At 40.4% G+C, this 19,701-nt stretch overlaps 1 protein-coding gene across 1 annotated transcript; it reads left to right on the top strand.

Moving 5' to 3' along the window:
* The first annotated feature begins 355 nt into the window (after window positions 1–355).
* LOC149288336 (uncharacterized) lies at window positions 356–18,477 on the top strand. The gene is made up of 23 exons (XM_089491877.1): window positions 356–412; window positions 2,404–2,432; window positions 7,025–7,083; window positions 7,497–7,586; window positions 8,366–8,493; window positions 8,575–8,718; window positions 8,968–9,051; window positions 9,510–9,677; window positions 9,774–9,870; window positions 10,610–10,833; window positions 11,324–11,477; window positions 11,613–11,821; window positions 11,902–12,016; window positions 12,731–12,936; window positions 13,423–13,540; window positions 13,657–13,826; window positions 14,710–14,783; window positions 14,959–15,086; window positions 15,521–15,710; window positions 15,869–16,007; window positions 16,730–16,826; window positions 17,184–17,279; window positions 18,368–18,477. The coding sequence occupies exons 1-23, from the start codon at window positions 356–358 to the stop codon at window positions 18,475–18,477; spliced, it is 2,886 nt and encodes a 961-aa protein (XP_089348003.1).
* The last annotated feature ends 1,224 nt before the right edge of the window (window positions 18,478–19,701 follow it).

A 19,701-nucleotide genomic window follows, 5' to 3' on the forward strand; every position in this document is an offset into this window, starting at 1 on the left:
AACACTTCAACTTCCGGTGCCGGCACTTCCGCCGTGGGAAGTACCGGCAAGGAAGATTGTTCACGCAGACGTTCACCGGCAGCGGCAATGCGAGCAGAAACAACCTCTGGTTTTTCCTACTAGCATACAAAAAAAATGGTGTTCCCCTTATTACATTTTTCTTTTATAGCCTTTTTTATGTCTTTACGTCTGTTTTTGTGACCAAATCGACTAGCACAGAAAGCTCTTAGACCGTCTGCTGGCAAACTATAGAATGTCTTTGTCTTAAACACTCATTTGGTCTATAGAGAAAGGGACATTGTCAGCATAACCAGGACTTTATTAGCATTGCCAAAATTTCATATGACTAACAACAATGGTAGCCACTAGCCACCGAATCCAGTTGAAACGAGCCAAATGGCAGGTGATTTACGTAAATTAGAAGAATGGGCAAGAGGGTGGAAGCAATAGTTTAACATTGATAAAAGTAAAATAATGCACTTGGTACATAAAAATCCTAAAGCAGAATATGGCATTGGGGACCCTGTTCTTTCAGTGACAACAGAAGAGAGCGACTTGGGAGTAATTGGTTATCATGATTAATGTAGCGGTGGGTATGAGGCCATAGTGGAATAGCCTCCCATCAGAAGTGGTAGAGGGAATTTAAACATGTATGGGATAGACATAAAACTATCCTGAGACAAGATCAAGGACTGATTAAGGTCTGAGCCTCTACATGTCTCTGCAATGGCAGACTAGATGGGCCCAATAGTTTCCAGAACCCAGTTCTACTCCGTACCGCTCTATATCACTACATTGTTCCATTTTGTTTCCATTTAAAGGTGCAATGTGCAACTGGCAAAGCTAAATTTGGGATTCTGTAAATTTGTGACTTGCTTTAAGGCCCAGGGACTTATGCTACATTTATGCAAATCGTTTCCCTCTTAAGAGCCATTGCAGCATTAGCACGAGACGCAAAATGCAAAGCTGAAATATTGGGCCTTTTAAGCGCAGACAAGCCATTTTTACATCGCAGGTGCACTTTAAACAAATAATTTTGTCTAAACTCATGATAGTTCAAACAAAATAAACAAAAGCGTGAAAAGCAGCAAAAAACTAGAACAAAAGAATCGCTTAACAAAGAGTCCCGCGTTCATAGCTCGTTTCCCGTCACTGGATTGCAAATCCCATGATCCTCAGCTGTCACGTCAAAGCGTAAGATGGAAATTGTACCGTCTCACGCCCAGCGGTGTGTTCTTGTCTAGGCCAACTAGGACCGGAGAGGAGGGGGTGGCAGCCGTTCTGCTGCATAACTGAGGTCAGTAGCACCACCGCTGCCTAGTAACCGGCCAACATATACCATGGACCATGATGATCTTACTCCGTCCCGGGAAATTACATTATATATATGACAACCACAGATGTAAGTGGCCCCCAGCGGCCCCTGGTCAGGCCTAAAACCAAACCCAGCCAAAATACATCTCTGCCCACACCTTTGGCCAGACGGGCACATCTCATTTGGGGCATGGCAATTAAATACATTTGTGCTGAACTAGACCACTTTGGGGACCCGCAGTGCAGCAAGATAAAGCCTTGACATTTCCCATTGATGACGGAGATGAGATTAGAATTGTAAGAATGTCGTGCTGACGGGGCTTCCCCTTGGACCTTGGTAGCCAAAGACACTCCAGTAACGTCAGGTCATGTAGTAAAAACAGAGAGAGAACAGTTGCACTAGCAGCGGATCAGTTTTCATAGCATCGTAAGTACTTTTTCGGGATATGTCCAGAAATAGGACCATCTTTCTTCAGACTTCTGATCACTCACTGCGTCCAATACAGTTCTAATCTTAGTGCATAGCCTTTAGTATCTGTTTGCTACTTTATATATTCAACATTTCCAAGACAACAACACACAAAACAACCACAACTGAGCAGCGCATTATTCAAATCCAGAGCGCTAGAAATATTTGAGTATATTTGGTACACACAGGCTACCTAACCAACTTGGTGCCCTCACACCACTCCGGTCCAACAAACTACCGGAGACCATTTTTAACATAGAACAAAAGAGTCAACTGTCCAAGGCCCAGGAGTACAGTAAGGGGCCTAAAGCAGCTGCGTCAGTTTTGCTATGTTTTTTTCCATTGCCTTGTCTAGCCTAGTTTTGGGGCTTCAGGGAAGTTTCCCTAGTCCCCCCTCAATGGCACCCTAGTGCCACCAGTCCATTGATACTTGCAACCAGTAGCCTACTCCAATGCACAATGGTGTTGAAACAATGCCAGATACACAGGAAGGACGACATGCCCAGCTGCCGTGACATTGTATCCGGGCATGTTGTCCTTCCTGCGTATCTGGCATTGTTGCAACACCATTTACTTGGAAAACAATAAAGAGGTATCAGTCTTTTTTTTCTTCTTTTCAGCCACCCAGTGGCTATGAGTGGAATAACAAGTAAGGAACCAATATAAATATTTTATATATTACCGGTATTTTTTTTAATATATTACATTGATGCTCAAGTTTATTTGTTATTTTTAGCACATTAAGCAAATAAAACTTAGCAGAGCTAATTTTTTGGTATAAAGTTTTTTTCAGTTTCTATGACAACAGCCTATATGTGTCAATTAATGGTCAAGAAATTACGGTATGAATGAAACAAAATTTAAATTATTTCTAGGAAGGATGCTGCAAACAGTAACGTAAACTAGCATGGACAGAATCCTGGTTTGATGTAATTTTGTTCCCGTAAACTTCCATTATCTGCATTGTTGTCAGTCACATGATATTGTGGGTGACTTTCCCTGTGCAAACACCACACTGAGCTGATTCTTTATAGCAATGCTAATGAAGTCACTTTCCCCATAGACTTTCATTAGCCAGTGTGTCCTACTAGGTGATTAAGACTGAGTCATTCTGTTGTTTCCCAAAGGGAAGTATGATAAGGATTCAGGGTGCTTGTCTAATAGATTGGGATGAGATAGCAGAGCGAGAACTTAAAATGCAGCTGCCAAAAAAAGAAAACTACGCAATAATATTTTTACTGTACTTTAATCTGATACTTTTAATAAAAACAGAGTGGAGTCTCCCTTTAAGCATCAGGAGAACTACATGCAGGTTAGTGACTAAAAAGTAAAACTTCTTTATAGGAAGTATCGTAAAGACTATCTCTAGATCAGATTTGTGTCTAATTATCTTATCATATGTAATTAGTGTAGGTTCTTCTTGTTGGCCGAGCATTTCGATCCTTTGAGAGTTTCATTAAAAGTTGCACATCGTTTACAAAACAAAACTTTCTTAGCTAAATAATGCATTTTATATGCTTGGTACACATAATTTTATAGTTAGAATACATTAGTGTAATTAATGAAGTCCAAAGGGATATTGGGCAAAATTCCAATCTAAGGCACCTGTATGCAGGTTTTAAAACATTTGAAGCCAAGTCATACTATTTTGGTGTCACAGCATCTCATAGACTTCCAACCTTAATCACGGATGTCCCATACATGGAAAACTAATGCATGCACAAATACACCTTCATCTATAGCAGGGCTATATGGTTAGGTCTACTATCTTGGTGCGATCAACTAGAAAACCACCATAAGCTTTTGTGATCACATTCTGAGGGGCCATCTGCCTAATAAAGGCCTATAGAGAAAAGAATTGCCATGAAACATCAATAGTGCTTGAGTTTGGAATGTAAGCAACATAATGGTGGCCTCCAAATCTGCAGATAAACAATATCTATTGGAACAATGTGAAGAAACATTTTTGTTCACAAAAAGAATTAAGCAATCATCATGGTCTATTTCAACAGCCTTTGAGAACAAGTGCTGCCATCCAGTGGCCATGTGTGGAATATCAATTGCACTTCCTAGCAAACATGGAAAATGTAAAGTTATGCTACATAAATTGTATTTCCTCACCAGATTTTAACCCACTGAACAAGTGTGATGAACAATACTAAAAACCAAAACTTTAAATCATACCACCACTGATTTAGATAAATCTACATATGAGATCATATATTAAAGGGTATTACTAAACCAGGGAATTAAAGGACAGCACAACATTTCTGCTTACTTTGCAATATGAAGATTCTCCCACCTTGAGCAACCTCACTGACCTTCTCTCCCAAGAAAGGCTGAGCTGGCCCTGTATAATGCATAGTTAAGAGCGAGTCAATCCATTAAACCTCCACACATTAGCTATACATTACACAGCACCGGCTCAGCCCATTTGGAGGGGACACTCACTTGAGTTAGCCCTTTATGTAGTGATATCAGTTGATATACTCACCTGGAAAATCTCACTTTAGACAATTTACCAAAATCTTCTAGGACAACCAGCATAGTAAGGATCGGCTATTTTGTTTTCAGCATGCATCTACAGTTCACATGTTGTTGGAAAGCACATGCAAAGTGTTACCCCGCAGAATCCTGACCAAAATATGGCTCCTTTAAATGAGGACATGTATGTTGCAGGGTTACATAAAATGTACCCGAATGATGCATCAGTGATAGGCCCTTGGTTACAGATCTGGTCTACAAGAGCTTCTACCTTACCCGCTGCACACCTGACACCTATGAATCCTACATGCTGCGGGTCAGTCTGACAAATGCTGTCCAACAGAATGTGGAAGTCATACATTGTATTCAAGACAAGACCACCATTGGGTTAGAGTATGGAGTAATTAATTGATAAGGATGAAGTACATAGAGAGAGTTAAACATCAGCTCTACTCAACTCTGGCAAGGGGTCTTCCCACACTCAGTTTTTATACAGCGTCTACTATGTAGACTTCTAGGCAGGTTATCCTACCTGGCACCAATCGGAATAAGATAAAGTATCCATAATTAATTACAAACTGGTTGAGTCAAAAGTAACTGTTCAAGGTTCCATCATTGGTCCAAGAACCTTCTGGCAATATCCAGAACCAAGAAGTGGAAATTACTCCAATAACAAGAAGTGAAATTAACACATACACACACTCACAGTGTTAGTTAAAGGACAAGCATGGCTGCAAAGTACTCCACCCGTAGCCCCTCTCAGATCGACATTTCAGTATTTTACCCCACAGTAACATGTCGGATTTCCCTTTTAGACTGCGATGCTTAATTAAGGCAATGTTGGGTTTATTTAATGGGGTTAAATAATTTTAGGGATGACGTGGATCTCAATGCATAATCTATACACATGACACTGTAGTCCCAACTCAGTCCGTCTTCTAGGAGAATCTCAAATGGTTAATCTCACTTATAACTCAGGGTTTAGTGAATTAACCACAAAATCACTTGCTGCCCTGCAACATGCATTTAAAAAAAACAATTTCCAATTAAAGGTGCCATCTAATCAGCTGCCCTGGAGGCTGTTCACTTGCAAGTGAAAAGTAGCTAAGTAAATTATTACAAACAAAATCCGCAGGCAAGATCTAGAACCGAGTGTTACGTATAATAAAAAAAGCATTTTAACTTTAATGATGAATAATATTACCGTTGTACATAAATAACCAACTTTTATTATTTATTCACACTTAATTCAGTTAAAAAAAATAATAATAGCATAATTAACCTGTTGTTAAACTTTGTATATCTCAGGGTAATGCCTTAAAGGGAAAGCTGCACGGAAATCTTAATTTTCTCTTTGATCATAAAATATAGCGCTATATACAGTAATGTAGGTTAGCAGTGACAAAAAAAAAATGATTTGATTTTATTTATTACAATGGGGGCGGCCATTGTTTCCAGTCAATTGATATTTTGGGTGGCTTTCCCTGCGCAAACACCGCTTTGAGCTGATTCTTTATGACAATGCTAAGGACTTCCTCAATAGACTTTCATCAGCGTCAGAGTATTATTTACCGCAGGCATAGTTAGGCAGATAATATGCAATTGCCCAAAAACTAGAACTTTTAAAGGAAAGGGCACAATATTTTTGAAAATGTACTTTTAATCCGATACTGGTATTAAGAAAAACGATGGGCGTTTTACTTTAAGGCAAGGGTGTCCAACCTGTGGCCCTCCAGCTGCTGCAGGACTACATCTAACGTACTCCTCTGCCAGCCACTTAGCTGAAAGAGCATTATGGGAGATGTAGTCCTGCAGCAGCTTTAGGGCCGCAGGTTGGACACCCCTGCTTTAAGGTTCGATAGCCTATGAAAACATCATCTAATTGTATTATGGTGCAGGCTTAGGGTTAGGGTGAATGTGAGTGTGAGTGCTGCCCTCTGCAGTATTTGGGGAGTATAACTGAGTTATAGATTCGATTCTGTGAATTTAACATGCTGTAGGGTACATACGTACGCTGTACTGTTCAGCGATCTGTGAAATTAATATATGGCTTGGATTAAAAGCCTGATACGTTAACCCTATCGTTACTTGTATATCTAAAAAAATAACTGTTGTAATTTGATTTAATTCGGTGTAAAGATATAAGAAAATATATATAGTCAAATACAAAACCTGGTTCGCTCCATAGAGTCCTGTTTCAATATCTGTATTAGATTTCGCTCTGGACTTTTGAGTAATGTAATTGTTAAAAAAATGTTTAATACAACTTACTAGATGATAAAGTGGAACAAATGGAAATAATATATACATTTCATTTTAAACATTAAAAAGCCTCTTCCAACTGAGCGGAAAGTGTTAATTCATGTCAAGCATTGGATATATAGACTCATTGCCATTAATTAGTTAAATTTCATTTATAGCTGTGTTTTGTAATTAAGCCAATTAACGTGAAGCTCTTTAGCTATATATAACTGCAGAGCAACAGTTTGCTGCAATAGTATCTGTGCCTTTAGTGGAGAGTAATAGGGAGCGGTGGAATGATGACGTTTAGTGTCTCCTAGTTGTTGTGTTTTGGTTTCCTTGCTGGATTTGGTGTGAGGGGTTGTTGTTTTTTGGTGGATTTTGTCTGCTCTGTGACCATGGGTGCACAATTATTCTCCAAGTAAGGAAGGGTGGCTTGTTTAACAAGTTAATATTGTATCAATGTGTGTTTCTAACAGTCTACAATGTGTTGCAATTGGCTTTATTTGCTTCTAGGTTGATGTTCTTGATTGTCTTGGTGACTGAAGTCTGGACACAGCAACTATCATCTGCAGGTAGGAGTAGAGGTCCCATTCCTAATAGCTTCTGAAGCTAGAACTCCATCACTAAGATTTTCCTTACCACTTGGTTTTGGTATGTCTTTGATTCAGTCCATTGTATCAATTACTCTGATTGGGCCCAGGTGCTTAACACCTGTAGATCTCTTGTAATCTGGTCTGTGGAGCTGGTATATGTATCAGTGAAGGGTAACCAGATGTTCCTGTAAACAAAGAACGCTTATGGAAAATACAAGCTGTTGGGATAGACTCATGTGTTAACTTAAATGGTCCAGACTAAAAGAGAAGCATGGCTCCCCCTGATCACCTTGCTGTAGACCATTTCAGATATGGTTCCCTGCAACCTACCTTTTCAGTTAAGCTTTATTGAAGCTCCGGGACTCTTAGTCAATATTTTTGTTTTTTTTCAGACTTTGTTTCCCAATGCAAGAGATCTCTGGTGCGGATCGATCTGGCAGCTGATACTGTGCTTAATAAACATGTAGCATTTTCAGCCATTGGTAAGTCCTGAAATCTCATTCTTACTGCATAAAACTTGTATAAAAATAGTCTTGGTGGTTCTGCTGTAAACAATGCTAGACTGTTTAGCACTTCTAATGTTCGGGGTGGGGGTGGCAATGACACTCCCCGCATTACTATGACAATTATGGTGTGTAATCTAAATTCAATCTTGAATTTCTGTCTATATGGGCAACAATGTGTTCCCTACAGTTACAGTATATATGAGTTGAGGGAGTGGATTTTGTGTTCTGGAGGATCCCATGGCTCCAGTAGTATCAATGAATGCATTAATTGCTTGTAGTGCTAATCCCAAATTCTCATTTTGCTGGAATATTAATTTCTGCAGTTTTAAACTAAACTATACCCAACTCCTAAATTGGTAAAGAACTTCAATCCGGTAACTTCTGGATGGAAGATCAGCTGAGGAACCATGATAACCCGTAGTGCTTCCTTTCTGGTTAAGGTGGCTAACTGGATTTTAGAACACTGGGAAAGGCTAAGGAATCTCAATGTATGCAACAAGGATAAGGGATAAATCTGGAACTATGGGGTCAGGGGCTTGGATATAATGCTACGAAGTTTCCCTTCATTGAGTGGGTGGCAGAGCTTAATCCACCGACCTAACTTTGGGATAGGCATATGGTTACATTCAATATGACGGAACCAACTGCGGAAAAAGTCTTGGGGTCTTTACAGTAGGAAAAAACTGATGGCCCACAAACTGATTGTCGTATGCCACCAATTTCTTTGTTTCCACTCAAATGTTGTTGTATTGCAGATCAGTTTGGAAGGGCCTTTGAGGTTGGTAATGAATTGGCTTCACGGTGTGGATACACAATTGCATATGATGAGTGGGGAAATATTGTTTTTAGGGCATCTCTTCTCAGCTGTTACACTCAGATTGGGGTAAGTTACAACAGGAACACCCCCCACCCCAATAAGCTTGAGGCATCATATGTTAACGAATCATTATCCTTTTGTCTTCAGAATGACAGCCATTTCACAGTGACTATAAGAATAGATATCACTCCAACTTCCGACATAAGAGCCTCGGAAAGCTATATGAAACAAGTTCGCTGCCCCTATGTGTGGGAGGCTCGTGAAATACTCTGTGAGACAAACTACATGGAGGTAACGTGCCAGCGCTGGCTAACTAAACCAGATTCATCGGGTACCAGGAAATATGACTGATCTAGCTTTTATTCTTAAAAAGACCCAATGTAATATGAAAACTGCTATAGTGTTCTAATCTCAATTCTAGTAAAGTATTCCGATCTTGCCTCTGATATTTTATACTTTACTGTTCATCGGGGGGGCTGAGAATTTCCTGTTATGTCTGCCCGGTCTTGTAACGTCTAAGTTACAGTAACTGTGTTCTAGGTGTCTGTTAGAAGGAAAATCCCAGTGATTGCTGAAAGCGTGTTCCAAGATGAGCCGGAGGACTGGTCGAATGCCTTTCCAGAGGTATGCGTTTAAGGCTTGGTCGGCAAGTGCCATTGATTGAATCTGTTGGTTCCTATATGATATGGATATTAACCCCTTAAGGACAATGGGCAGTCCCTAAACCCATTGAAAACAATGCATTTTGAGCCCATACATGTACAGGTGTTGTCATTAAGGGGTTAAACTAATGTTGCTCTTGTAATCTGCGTGCATCAAACTAGGCGTTTCTGAATATTACATTTTTTTCATTCTGTATTTCATTAATTGCATGACGGCAAATAATCTGGCCTGATGTACTTGAGTGGCTGCCTGATCCTATAACCAGAGCACTAAGGAATATAAGACCTTACAGGCACACCAGGGATCTAAAATAAATTAAATAAAATGCTTGCTCTGCTGGAAAGTGATACAACATGACAAAAGGGAATAGTGGATGGTCCCTGTAACTTAACTTTATTTTCTTTTATGTGAATTTCAAGGCAATATCCGGACTAATGTCAATCTGGCAAGTGGTGTTCCATCTTACCTCAACTCGGAAGGCAATGCTGGTCAAAGATGCCCAAAGTCTTGGCTATGGCATAAATACAACAGAATCAAGGATCCTTCTTAGAGCTCCCTATAACACTGCTGAAGCTCAAGTGCAAAGGGTATGGTAAACGTGTAATGGGCCGTATATTGTCAAAACTGTCTCATCAAGGTAAACTTATTTCTGCAATATCTAATTGTGGCACTGGATTCCACAGGTTGCCGGATTAGGATTTACTTCCGTACGAGCCACTATATTTTACAAACAACGATGGGTCATTCTTCTGGTTGACACGGCTGTGGCCTGCCCAGTAGGTGAGTTAACTAGTCTTGTCGGTCAAACTGGGATGAAGGCTTCTGAAATGCAAAGCCTACCTGGGGGTATTGGGTTCAATATTTGGCTGCAGTCTTTCTACTAAAACTAAACACTCAGAAGGAAGTCATTTTGGGAAGGGGGGGGGGGGGGTAATTAAGTCCTGTATACTGTAGTGTAGGTTAGCAGTAACAAACTGGTTATCTGTTCCTCTGAATGTTCTGTAAAACCAAAAGGCTGTCATTTTGTTGTCAGGCAAGTCCTGCTGGGTAACTTTCCCTGGGCAGATGCTACATTGGGGAGATTCTTGATGGCAATATTAATTTGTTCCTCCAGACTTTAGGTGGTTAAGCATTGTTTACCAAAGGAAGAGTGATAGTTTTGGTGTCTACTAGACTGGGCTGGGTAAATAGACCTAAAACACATACGAATTGCTAATGTGCAGCTCTCTGAAGCTATAAAAACCACTTTCTTGGCCTCGCCTACATAGACCATGTAGAGGATTGGTTAACCTTAAATATAAATAACTACATCAAACATTGTTGGATGAATAAATCTTCCAACTTTTATATACAAAACACAGAATTTGGTAGCCAGAATTGTGGCTGTAAATTATATTTTTAGTCCCATGTGTAATTCAGTTATTTCCACTTGATCGACATTCGAAATGTGGAATATCCCACCGAATTTCATATTTGCTATGCAATAACTGATTTGCAAGTTGGATCTTCTCCTTTCTAGATGATGTAACGCATACAGATGGGATAATCACTTGGACTGTCCCAAAGAACATTCCACCTCTGCTTATCGGTGCCAGCACCGTGAGTAACAGCCGCACAGAAGTCGGTGTGGACCTCACCACGTTGACGGCGAACGAGCTTCTAAGAAGGAGTTATGTGGTGGTGGATGACAGCAAGGCCACTACAGTCACTGTACCTTTGGGGGCAGAAGGTGGCTATTATAAGGTAAATAGGAATTCAAGCGTTCCAGGTTTGAGCTTTTCTGATTAGGTATATTGCTGATGGTGGCTAGTTGCCCTTTAGTCCCTTCATACTTCAAACCATCAGTAACGCTGATCTCATGAACTTGTCTTAAAGCTTGCATGAGTGTAAGCCCTTAGACCTAGAATCATAATTTGACACTTCCAATATAAATATAGGGAAATTTAATTTGTCTTTTGTGATGTAAGCCTTGTTTAGAATGTAACACTGATCTGTTCAGTGACATGAGCAGACTAACCCTGAAGTGGTGGACTCAATGGAGGGGTAAATGCTCTAATATATCCGCTCGGTACACTAACATTTTGTTATCCAAACTTTCACGTTAGAATATGATAACGTTGCACATTCTGCATTACATAAAAGACCCTGGTATGTAGGACTATAATAGCGTATCGGTAGGCTTTAGCAGTCTGCTGTGTTGTGTTGTCTGTCTAACTTGGTTCCTTTCTTCTAGAGTCATGTTGCCAATGGAGAATATGGTGTAACTTACCATATCAGGCCGTTCATTGAAAATTTATGGGAAGACAACAGGTGGGGCGTAACAAAATACACCATTATTAAGGATATAATATCACCTTTTCTTCGTCGGCCTCCTATCATAACAAATGGTATGTTGCATATGCCTTATCAACTTTAAATAGCTGTTTGACATTGATGTGGCGGTTGCTATACTAGACAACTCTAGTACAAGAGCTCACCAAGTGCTTAAAGCTGTCTTTCTTTTTGTGTCCTCCTGCCTCCAGAAACCATGAAGGGGACTCAAATATTTAATGTCACAATTGGAACGTTTCTTCCTGATGTTCTGCTGGTTAACCTGACATTTGAGCGGCTTACGTTGACCATAGAGGAGGCCATTAAACTGGGCTATACAGTATCAACTCGGCAACAACCAAATGGAAATGTCACCTTTATATTAAAAGTTCCATTTAACGATACAAATGTGAAAAAAGAGGTACTCGGAAGAAAAAAACAAACATTTGACACAACCTGATAAACAAAACTTACTTTTTTTTTTTTTTTCCTTTTTCCTAGTATATCCCAGAATATACCAGCATTTACACGTTAAACGTTACATTTGGCTTCCTTATCATTCCAAATAGAGAGACTTTCACCGCAACGGCCATAATCACAGCCATCAGAGATGCTGGTAAGAGCCCACTTAATAAACCACAACTAGATGGCAATGGACCTGCGCTTTTGGCATGTATAGAGAGCTTAACTTGCTGAAGACTGGATTGTTTGGGAAGTGGCTGCTGAATAGTGGTTAATATGCCTGGGCATTGGCGTTGGAAAGAAATTGCCAAGAACCACTGGGGCAATATCTGCTTCTATAGCCTCTGTAGTTCTACCTATTAATGGTTGTAGTATTTCTGTACAAAACTTGGCCTACCACCATGAGACTACAAATGTCCAATTGAACCTTATTTAAGCTTACTGCAGCCCTTTGGCGGGGGGTGCATATAATTGTGTTAATATGAATATGTATTAACACATTAAATCCCCCCCCACACACACACACACACACACACACACAATTTTAAAGGAGCCCTTTCATTGGAAAATACATCGATAATTCCTCTGCATGGACATAACATGCTTTAGTTATTGGAGTTAAATGAGAAGTCCGTAAGGTGCGCATTTTGGTTTCCCGTACATGCAAATATTAAGGGGGGGGGCACCAAGCTCTAGTATACAGGATTACAAATTTCCTTCTGGTTGTTCTGAATAGCTGAACTCAAATGTGCTTATGGTGGTATATAAAACGTCAACCTTAACGTTCATGGTACCCCATCATAAAGTATTGTTATGTCTAATACTTAGACTGGCCCTCAATATTGGCACTTCTTGTTTGTACAATTAGTGCCTCCTAGGGTCAATGGATCTTGTGCTGGAAATAGCTTGACCTTGTTCGTTGCGCGTGGAACTGTTGCTGAAAAATGGGTTCCTTACATCAAAAATCAACCTGTGACGCCTGAGAACGCACAAGCCAATGGATATCTTTACAGTACAGATAAAACAAACTTCACGGTTTCGGTACCAGTCTCGTCAAAGCTGGTAAACTATGATGTAAGTATGAATCCTGGTGGCACGTAAGCCATCCTTTCCTATACTGCTGCTCCATCTATAAAGCTTTAAACTGACTTATTGGTGTATAGCAGCCTATATTGCAGTATATTTAGCTTTATTTGCTAAATGGTCCAAATAAGGTAACTGTATTTAAGCACGTTAAGGGCTTTGGTGTATTGTAGGCGTTGCCACATTAGCCATCTTTCTAAGACTTAATTCTCCATTGGCGACTATGTAAAGCAATGTATCGACTTAAAGTGGCTCTTATGCCACTGGAGTTTTTGTATACCACAATGCAGGGTGCTGTTGGCACCGTGTGTATAATATAAATATATATTTTTATTTTCTTCTCTGCTGTTTCATATTGGGCATGGCAAAACCGCCATGGCATTGTGGCTTTTCTAATTCTTCCCTCAAACTGTTATCAAGTGTGTTATAGAGAAGACTTGCAAGTATCAATGTAACTGGTTTTATCCCCACCATTAGGAAGTTGGCCCCAAGGGCATCAAAGTAACCCTTCCATTGACTCTAAAAGATGGCCCCGATGGACTCACAATGTATGAGTCTAGTATATCGTGCATATATTCTGCTCCCCAGCTGATCAGTAAGTGGTTTTGTGTTTGTGTTGTGCTCCTGTGGAAAAGGGTAGAACAGAATCGTTAATACTTTGTTTTTCCGCCCTTTTTTTTTTTTTTTTTTTTTTTTTTTTTTTTTTTTTAGCGTGTTCTCCAAATGGTACCATGACTGTTCTAGTAATGAAGCTTTCATCAATACCAGACATGGAATTGTCTAACCTTCGTCTAAGGGAAGCATCATGTAGACCTACTGCGTTTACAGAGACAAATGCAGTCTTTAGCTTTCATGTGAACAAATGTGGAACCTCAAGGAAGGTAACTTGCTGGTCAAAACGTCATGTTACAATTGCTCTGTCTGACTCGAAGTGTCTCTAACTAAGCACATCCTACCTTGGCATAGTCCACTCATCTCATGTTGCCATAAAGGTGTGGAATGCTCGGTTTAACTCCTATGCAGAAAAGACCTCTGCTTAAGGTGTGGGTTTTGGGGAAGGGATTTGTTATGGTCAAGCTGTATGTATGAGTTTTATTGTTCTTGAATATTACAGCATATAAACTGGCTGGTGTAAAACATGAGGAATGTTATCTTCAATTTATCTGGCTGTGCATGATTACAATTTCTGTGCAAAGCACACACTATAGAAGTAGTTCTCATTAAGGGATATATTAAAAATCCTCATGCTTCCCAAGACTGGAATGTCATACAAAATATCTATAGACTCCGATGTGTCTCACGGCATGCAGATTAGAAACGTTGTATTCTGTAATTATTTGGGTTACAGAATGACTTCTGTCAATTGGGTCCTAACACGCCTGCCTGTACGGAACCTGCCAATTCCATCAGGTTTGCCGTCTGCATGCTCTGTAGCGCTCCCATTGAAGTCTCTGAAGCAGCCGGTTACATGAATGATGTTTTGCTGGCATACATTAATTACAATGGGAGTTCTACAGAGGATGTGCAAGAAGCATTCTGCAGTACACTCCTGCACCAGGTGAGGCAGCCGGTGGGAGGAGCTAAAGGAGACTATATGCAAATAACTACATCCTCTCCAGAGCTACATGCAGTAAAATACTGTTATCCGTGCAAAACAGACTTTAAGCATTTAAACGCAAAAATGATGCTGGCGTGCTGAATTACCGGTATATGAAACACCTTGGCATTTAACTCCAATGGCATGCAACTTCCTTTTCCCTACAGTTCATAGGTAACACAATGATTTATGACAACAACGTATTATACTTCAGGCCTGGAACTACAGTTGCTGCTTTTACGTAAGTGAACTTTTTTTTTTTTTTTTTTTTTTTTTTGTGGACAGCTGTTCACCCTCGCCCTTGTCCTGCTAGTCTTTCGATGGCCCTTGACCTATGCTGGTTAATAGTATAGGTCCTAACATGTTAAAGTTGGATAATATGTAGACTAACGTTATCCCCCCCCCCACATCAATAGGCTTCAGATCTCCTGTACGTACACAGTGAATAACACCATAGTGTCAAACTATGGCTTTATAGAAAACCCAACACCCGGTGCACAGACTGCTTCTGCTACACTTACTTTGGTTTTAAGGTTAAGTAAAGGTAAGCACTTAAGTATATATTTTTTTCTTTTATTCCCCCCCCCCCCCACACCTTACAGCATACTTTTAAAGTCGCAACAAAATACTCTGCTCTGTAGTTCACTTGGCATTCCACTATCAGTTCGTTTTGTGAATAAACTGAATTCTGTAAGACTAACCTGTTGTGCACTTGACACCAACAATGAAATGGTCCTTCGTTGAGCAGTATTGTCCTAAAACAATGCCTTTCTCGTCAAGTGCAACAGGTTTAGGTGACTTTCATATGGAATTAAAAGCTTTGTGCACAAGATGGCACTGCCAAGTTAGAAATGCCGCCTAACCACCTGAACCCTTGCATTCAACTCAACTGCTAGTCAATGTAATTGGTTGATGACAATCCTTTGAGGGTTTTTTGGGGTTTTTTCTGCTACTAAACTGTGGGGGACACTTCTCCAGATGTCACATACACTGCATTTTATGGAGATCCAGAGTACCCAGTGGCTAAGTATTTGAGAGACCCCCTGTATTTTGAAGTTGAACTCCTACAAAGCCAGGATCCCCGGCTAGAAGTCTTCTTGGAACACTGTTGGGCAACTGCATCACTTGAAAGGAGCAGCTTACCAAAGTGGGATGTTGTAGTTAACAGGTACGCAGTAACAAATGGTCTTGTAAAAGATTTGCAGTTAAAAGTAGCCTTGCGTTAGAATTTGTTTGCTGTTGGAAATAAGGTGGTCACTTCATGGCGTGTAGTTTTTATTTTAGTTGAGTTGAAACTGTGAATTAAACTTCTCCTCTACCTCACAGCTGTGAATACTTGGAAGCCTACAATACAATCTTCCATCCAGTGAATGCAGACTCGAGAGTAAGATTCCCAACGCATCTTAAGCGATTCGAAGTAAAGATGTTTACATTTATGCAAGCAGACAAAGCTTACTTGGGACAGGTGAGTGTCACCCAGTTCTGTGGGCTGTTGTGTGCCCCACGCTAAGTAGTATGTGCTGTGCCAAAGATACAATTAACTGCAAAGCCCTGTTTAGAAACCCTTTGAAAATCATGGACAGTCTGGCTTCAGTGGTAGAAAGAGGCGCCATTAAAAAAACAAAAATGTGCTGGTACCTGCTGGGATAATCTTGGTAACATCCCATTGTTGGATGCATAGCATTGCCCAAAACCTGTTGATGTACTTGAAGGGACATAAGACATGTTGGACAATGCTATACTTCCAAGCTTGTGGGAACAGTTTTGGGAAGACCCTTTTCCGTTTCAGCATGACTGCGTCCCAGTGCACAAAGCTAGGTCCATAAAGACATGGCTGGCCGAGTTTGGAAATGGCCCTCACAGGTCCCTGACCTCAACCCCACCCAACACCTTTGGGAGGAATTGGAATGGAGATTGCAAGCTGGGCCTTCTCATCAAACATCAATGGCAGACCTCGCTTTCCACATAAACGCTCAAATATTGTGGCATAGTGGAAGCGTATATAGCTGAGAAATGGCACTAGCTTCATAGTAATATCTGCTTAGAACGGTCATAAATGTCCCTGTTGGTGTGATGGTAAGGTGCTTAATATTCTAGTCCTTATTGTGTGTGTGTGTGTGTGTGTATATATATATATATATATATATATATATATATATATTTTTTTTTTTCTTTTTCCCCCTTCAGATCTATTTCCATTGCAGTGTTATTATTTGTAATGCGGAGGCGCTCTCCTCCGATCCACTCTGCAGTAGATCATGCATCCCAGAGAAGCAGCGTAAGGGTGAGTATGATTTGCCAATAAGTCTAAGGCTATAAAGTAACCAAAATTCTGGCTCAAATTCCTTTTTAGACTCTATCTAGACTTGGTTATAAATTCTTTGGATGTCGGCTATTGCCCTAAAAATCACCATGACAAACGAGATTCAGGCTAATGGCACTGAAAGACCTGTGCAGAATTAGGCTAGTTTCTAGACTCCTGTGGTGAGGCCGTACAGTCTCCCAATGAAATTCCATATAAAAAAAAAAAAAAATTGAGACTAAGAATTTTATTAAAACAGGCTAGAGCTAGGACCCAGAAAGCCACAGGTTTTTATACCCAGCATTGCAAAATAGTCATGTATATTCTTCCCCAACCTAGGACGAAGTGTGGACTCTGGAAATGCAGAACATGGATTTGTATCATCTGGACCTCTCCTGCTGGCATCGGAGGCCAGGCTGCATCCCATTCCACCTTGTAAGTATAGATTTGTGTTTGGTTCTTTCTCAAAATGCTTTCTTGAGCTTTAAACTGTTTTCCAAGAATGTCACCGTCATACTGGAGGTGGTAACAACACTTCTTGGGTGGATGTGACCCTGACTTAACCAAACCCAACCTGGATAGTATCGCTATATCTACTAGAGCACATGGTCTTACCAGTTAAAGACAAGACATTGATGTAGACTTCCCACCAAATGTTTATTCTTTATTGTGTTGGGATTGTAAAGGAAGATGTAGTTTGGGTTTTACAATGCTATGGCTTGCATAAGAAGGTTTGACACTACTTGTGACATAAGGATTTGAGATTGGTGTCATGTGATGCAATCCAAGAAGCTTCCTGTCATGACCCATCCTCACAAATGGGGGGGGGGGGGGGGGGGTTGTTATGTGGTGTTAGATCATGAGTACTTGACCATAATATGCAAAACTAGGTCTCGTGACTTGGAAGGCTCTCTGGGTCTGTCTGATATGTGTCGCCCTTGGTGTACAGACAGAAAAGGCAATTAAACAATAAGAACCAAGGCATGTCTTGCTAAATCGGCTTTTCTGTTCTGCTTTGAGTAACAAAACTACCGTTCACAGCGCTAGTATTAAATGGGAAACCTCACTCTGGGGAGACGGGGTTAATTTAGTGTAAATAACTTACACGGCACTCTAGCCAATAGATGACATGTGACAAACCTGTCAAGACATGACCTGCATTAATTCTATTTCTTTCCTTTCAGATCACTGGCCACAGTAACATCGAAACTGCTATTTATTAATATTTGTTAATAAAATGGGTCTAAAATTCTTGGTGTCTCGTGTGTAACTTTGACACTTGCGATACAGATGGGAGTCTAGTCATTGTGACAGCTGGCACAGTATTCTAGATCGGGGGCCTCAATACAACCAAACGGTCATTGTTTTCTTGTGCCATCTTTGATGCCCCTCGACATGGAATGTCCAATACTGGCTGCTGCTCCCTGGGCAGAGTATGGTATTGGCGGGCAGATTGCCATCTTTATGCAAAACCTTTTAATGTGTAACTGAAGCTTAAGGCTTCATGGATCCTTAACACGTAGGTAATGTCAACAGGGTTTTAAACTCTGAGAACCTGGATGAGTACATCCTTGAAAATGAAATCCTTAAAACACAGACTAGCATCACAAATGTATATTACCGTGCATTTTAAGAAAGTGTGCCTAGAGTGTGTAAAACTCTCAATAGAGATGTGGCCCTCTACCGCCTGCATGCCTGACTTTGGATTTCTACAGTCAGGAAAGCGCTTGGAGCTGTGTGGCCCATTCCCAAGGAACACTTGCTGAGTTATAGGGGTCCATGGGGCCACAGGCATCAGGTGTTTACTACATGGCCAAAGGGATGCCTGAGATGGGGGGGGGGGGGGGGCGGCATCTTCAAATAACAAATGTAAGTATTAAAGTGATCATGCACATTAAACTGTTTTATTGAATGGTCACTTTTGTAGCAAACCCTACATATTATATAGTCTCAGTAATCGGTTTTCCCATTACATGTTAATGGAATTGGCTGTAGATGCTCAGCTGAATGATCCCCCTCTGTTTTGCATCTCCCCTTTTTGGTTTGCTTTCCTTATCTCGATTACTATCGTCATGTAGTTATCAAGGTTAATAAACTTCAAATGGTCCAGAGGTGTCAAGGTGTATTGCTAGTAAGGCTTTTTATGGTATCACAAGTCACGTGGTGGTTAGAATATTATGTTCAGGACCCAAAGTGTAATTTTATTGCTACCCAATTTCTAGATTAAGTGTTATGTTGCCTGGATCCCTAGACTCGGAACTTCAGTTCATTTTCTGTTTTCATTGGGTTGCTCTTCCAAGTTTATTGACTTGGCTATGTTTGCACTTGTTTTGGCGTTCACCTAATCAGGATTTGCAGTTACATAGGCTGAAAAAAGACATGCATCCAAGTTCAGCCTTTCCCATATCTGGTAATTTCTTGCTTTTGATCCAAACAAAGGCAAAAAACCCAGTCATGGCTCTTTAATTTTGCATAAACTAGAGAAAAAAAATTCCTTCTTGACCCCAAAATGGCAGTCAGATTTCTCCTTGGAGCAATAAGCTGTTTCCCCATAATTAAAGATTTTATCCCCGAATATTATGTTCCAGGTATCCATCCAGTTGCTGTTTAAACGTCTGTACAGACTCTGATAAAACTACCTCTGCAGGCAGAGAATTCCACATCCTTATTGTCCTTACTGTAAAAAACCCTTTCCTCTGCCTTAGACTAAATCTCCTTCCTTCCAGTCTGAACGCATGACCATGTGTCCTGTTTATGAACAGATTTCCACACAATGTTTGTATTGGCCCCGAATATATTTATATAATGTTATCATATCCCCTCTGAGACGACATTCCTTTAATTTTGTAGCCTGCCT

The sequence above is a fragment of the Sceloporus occidentalis genome, unplaced genomic scaffold (genome assembly GCF_023333645.1).
Source record: "Sceloporus occidentalis isolate IW3139 unplaced genomic scaffold, rSceOcc1.0.p SCAF_52, whole genome shotgun sequence".
NCBI lineage: Eukaryota > Metazoa > Chordata > Lepidosauria > Squamata > Phrynosomatidae > Sceloporus > Sceloporus occidentalis.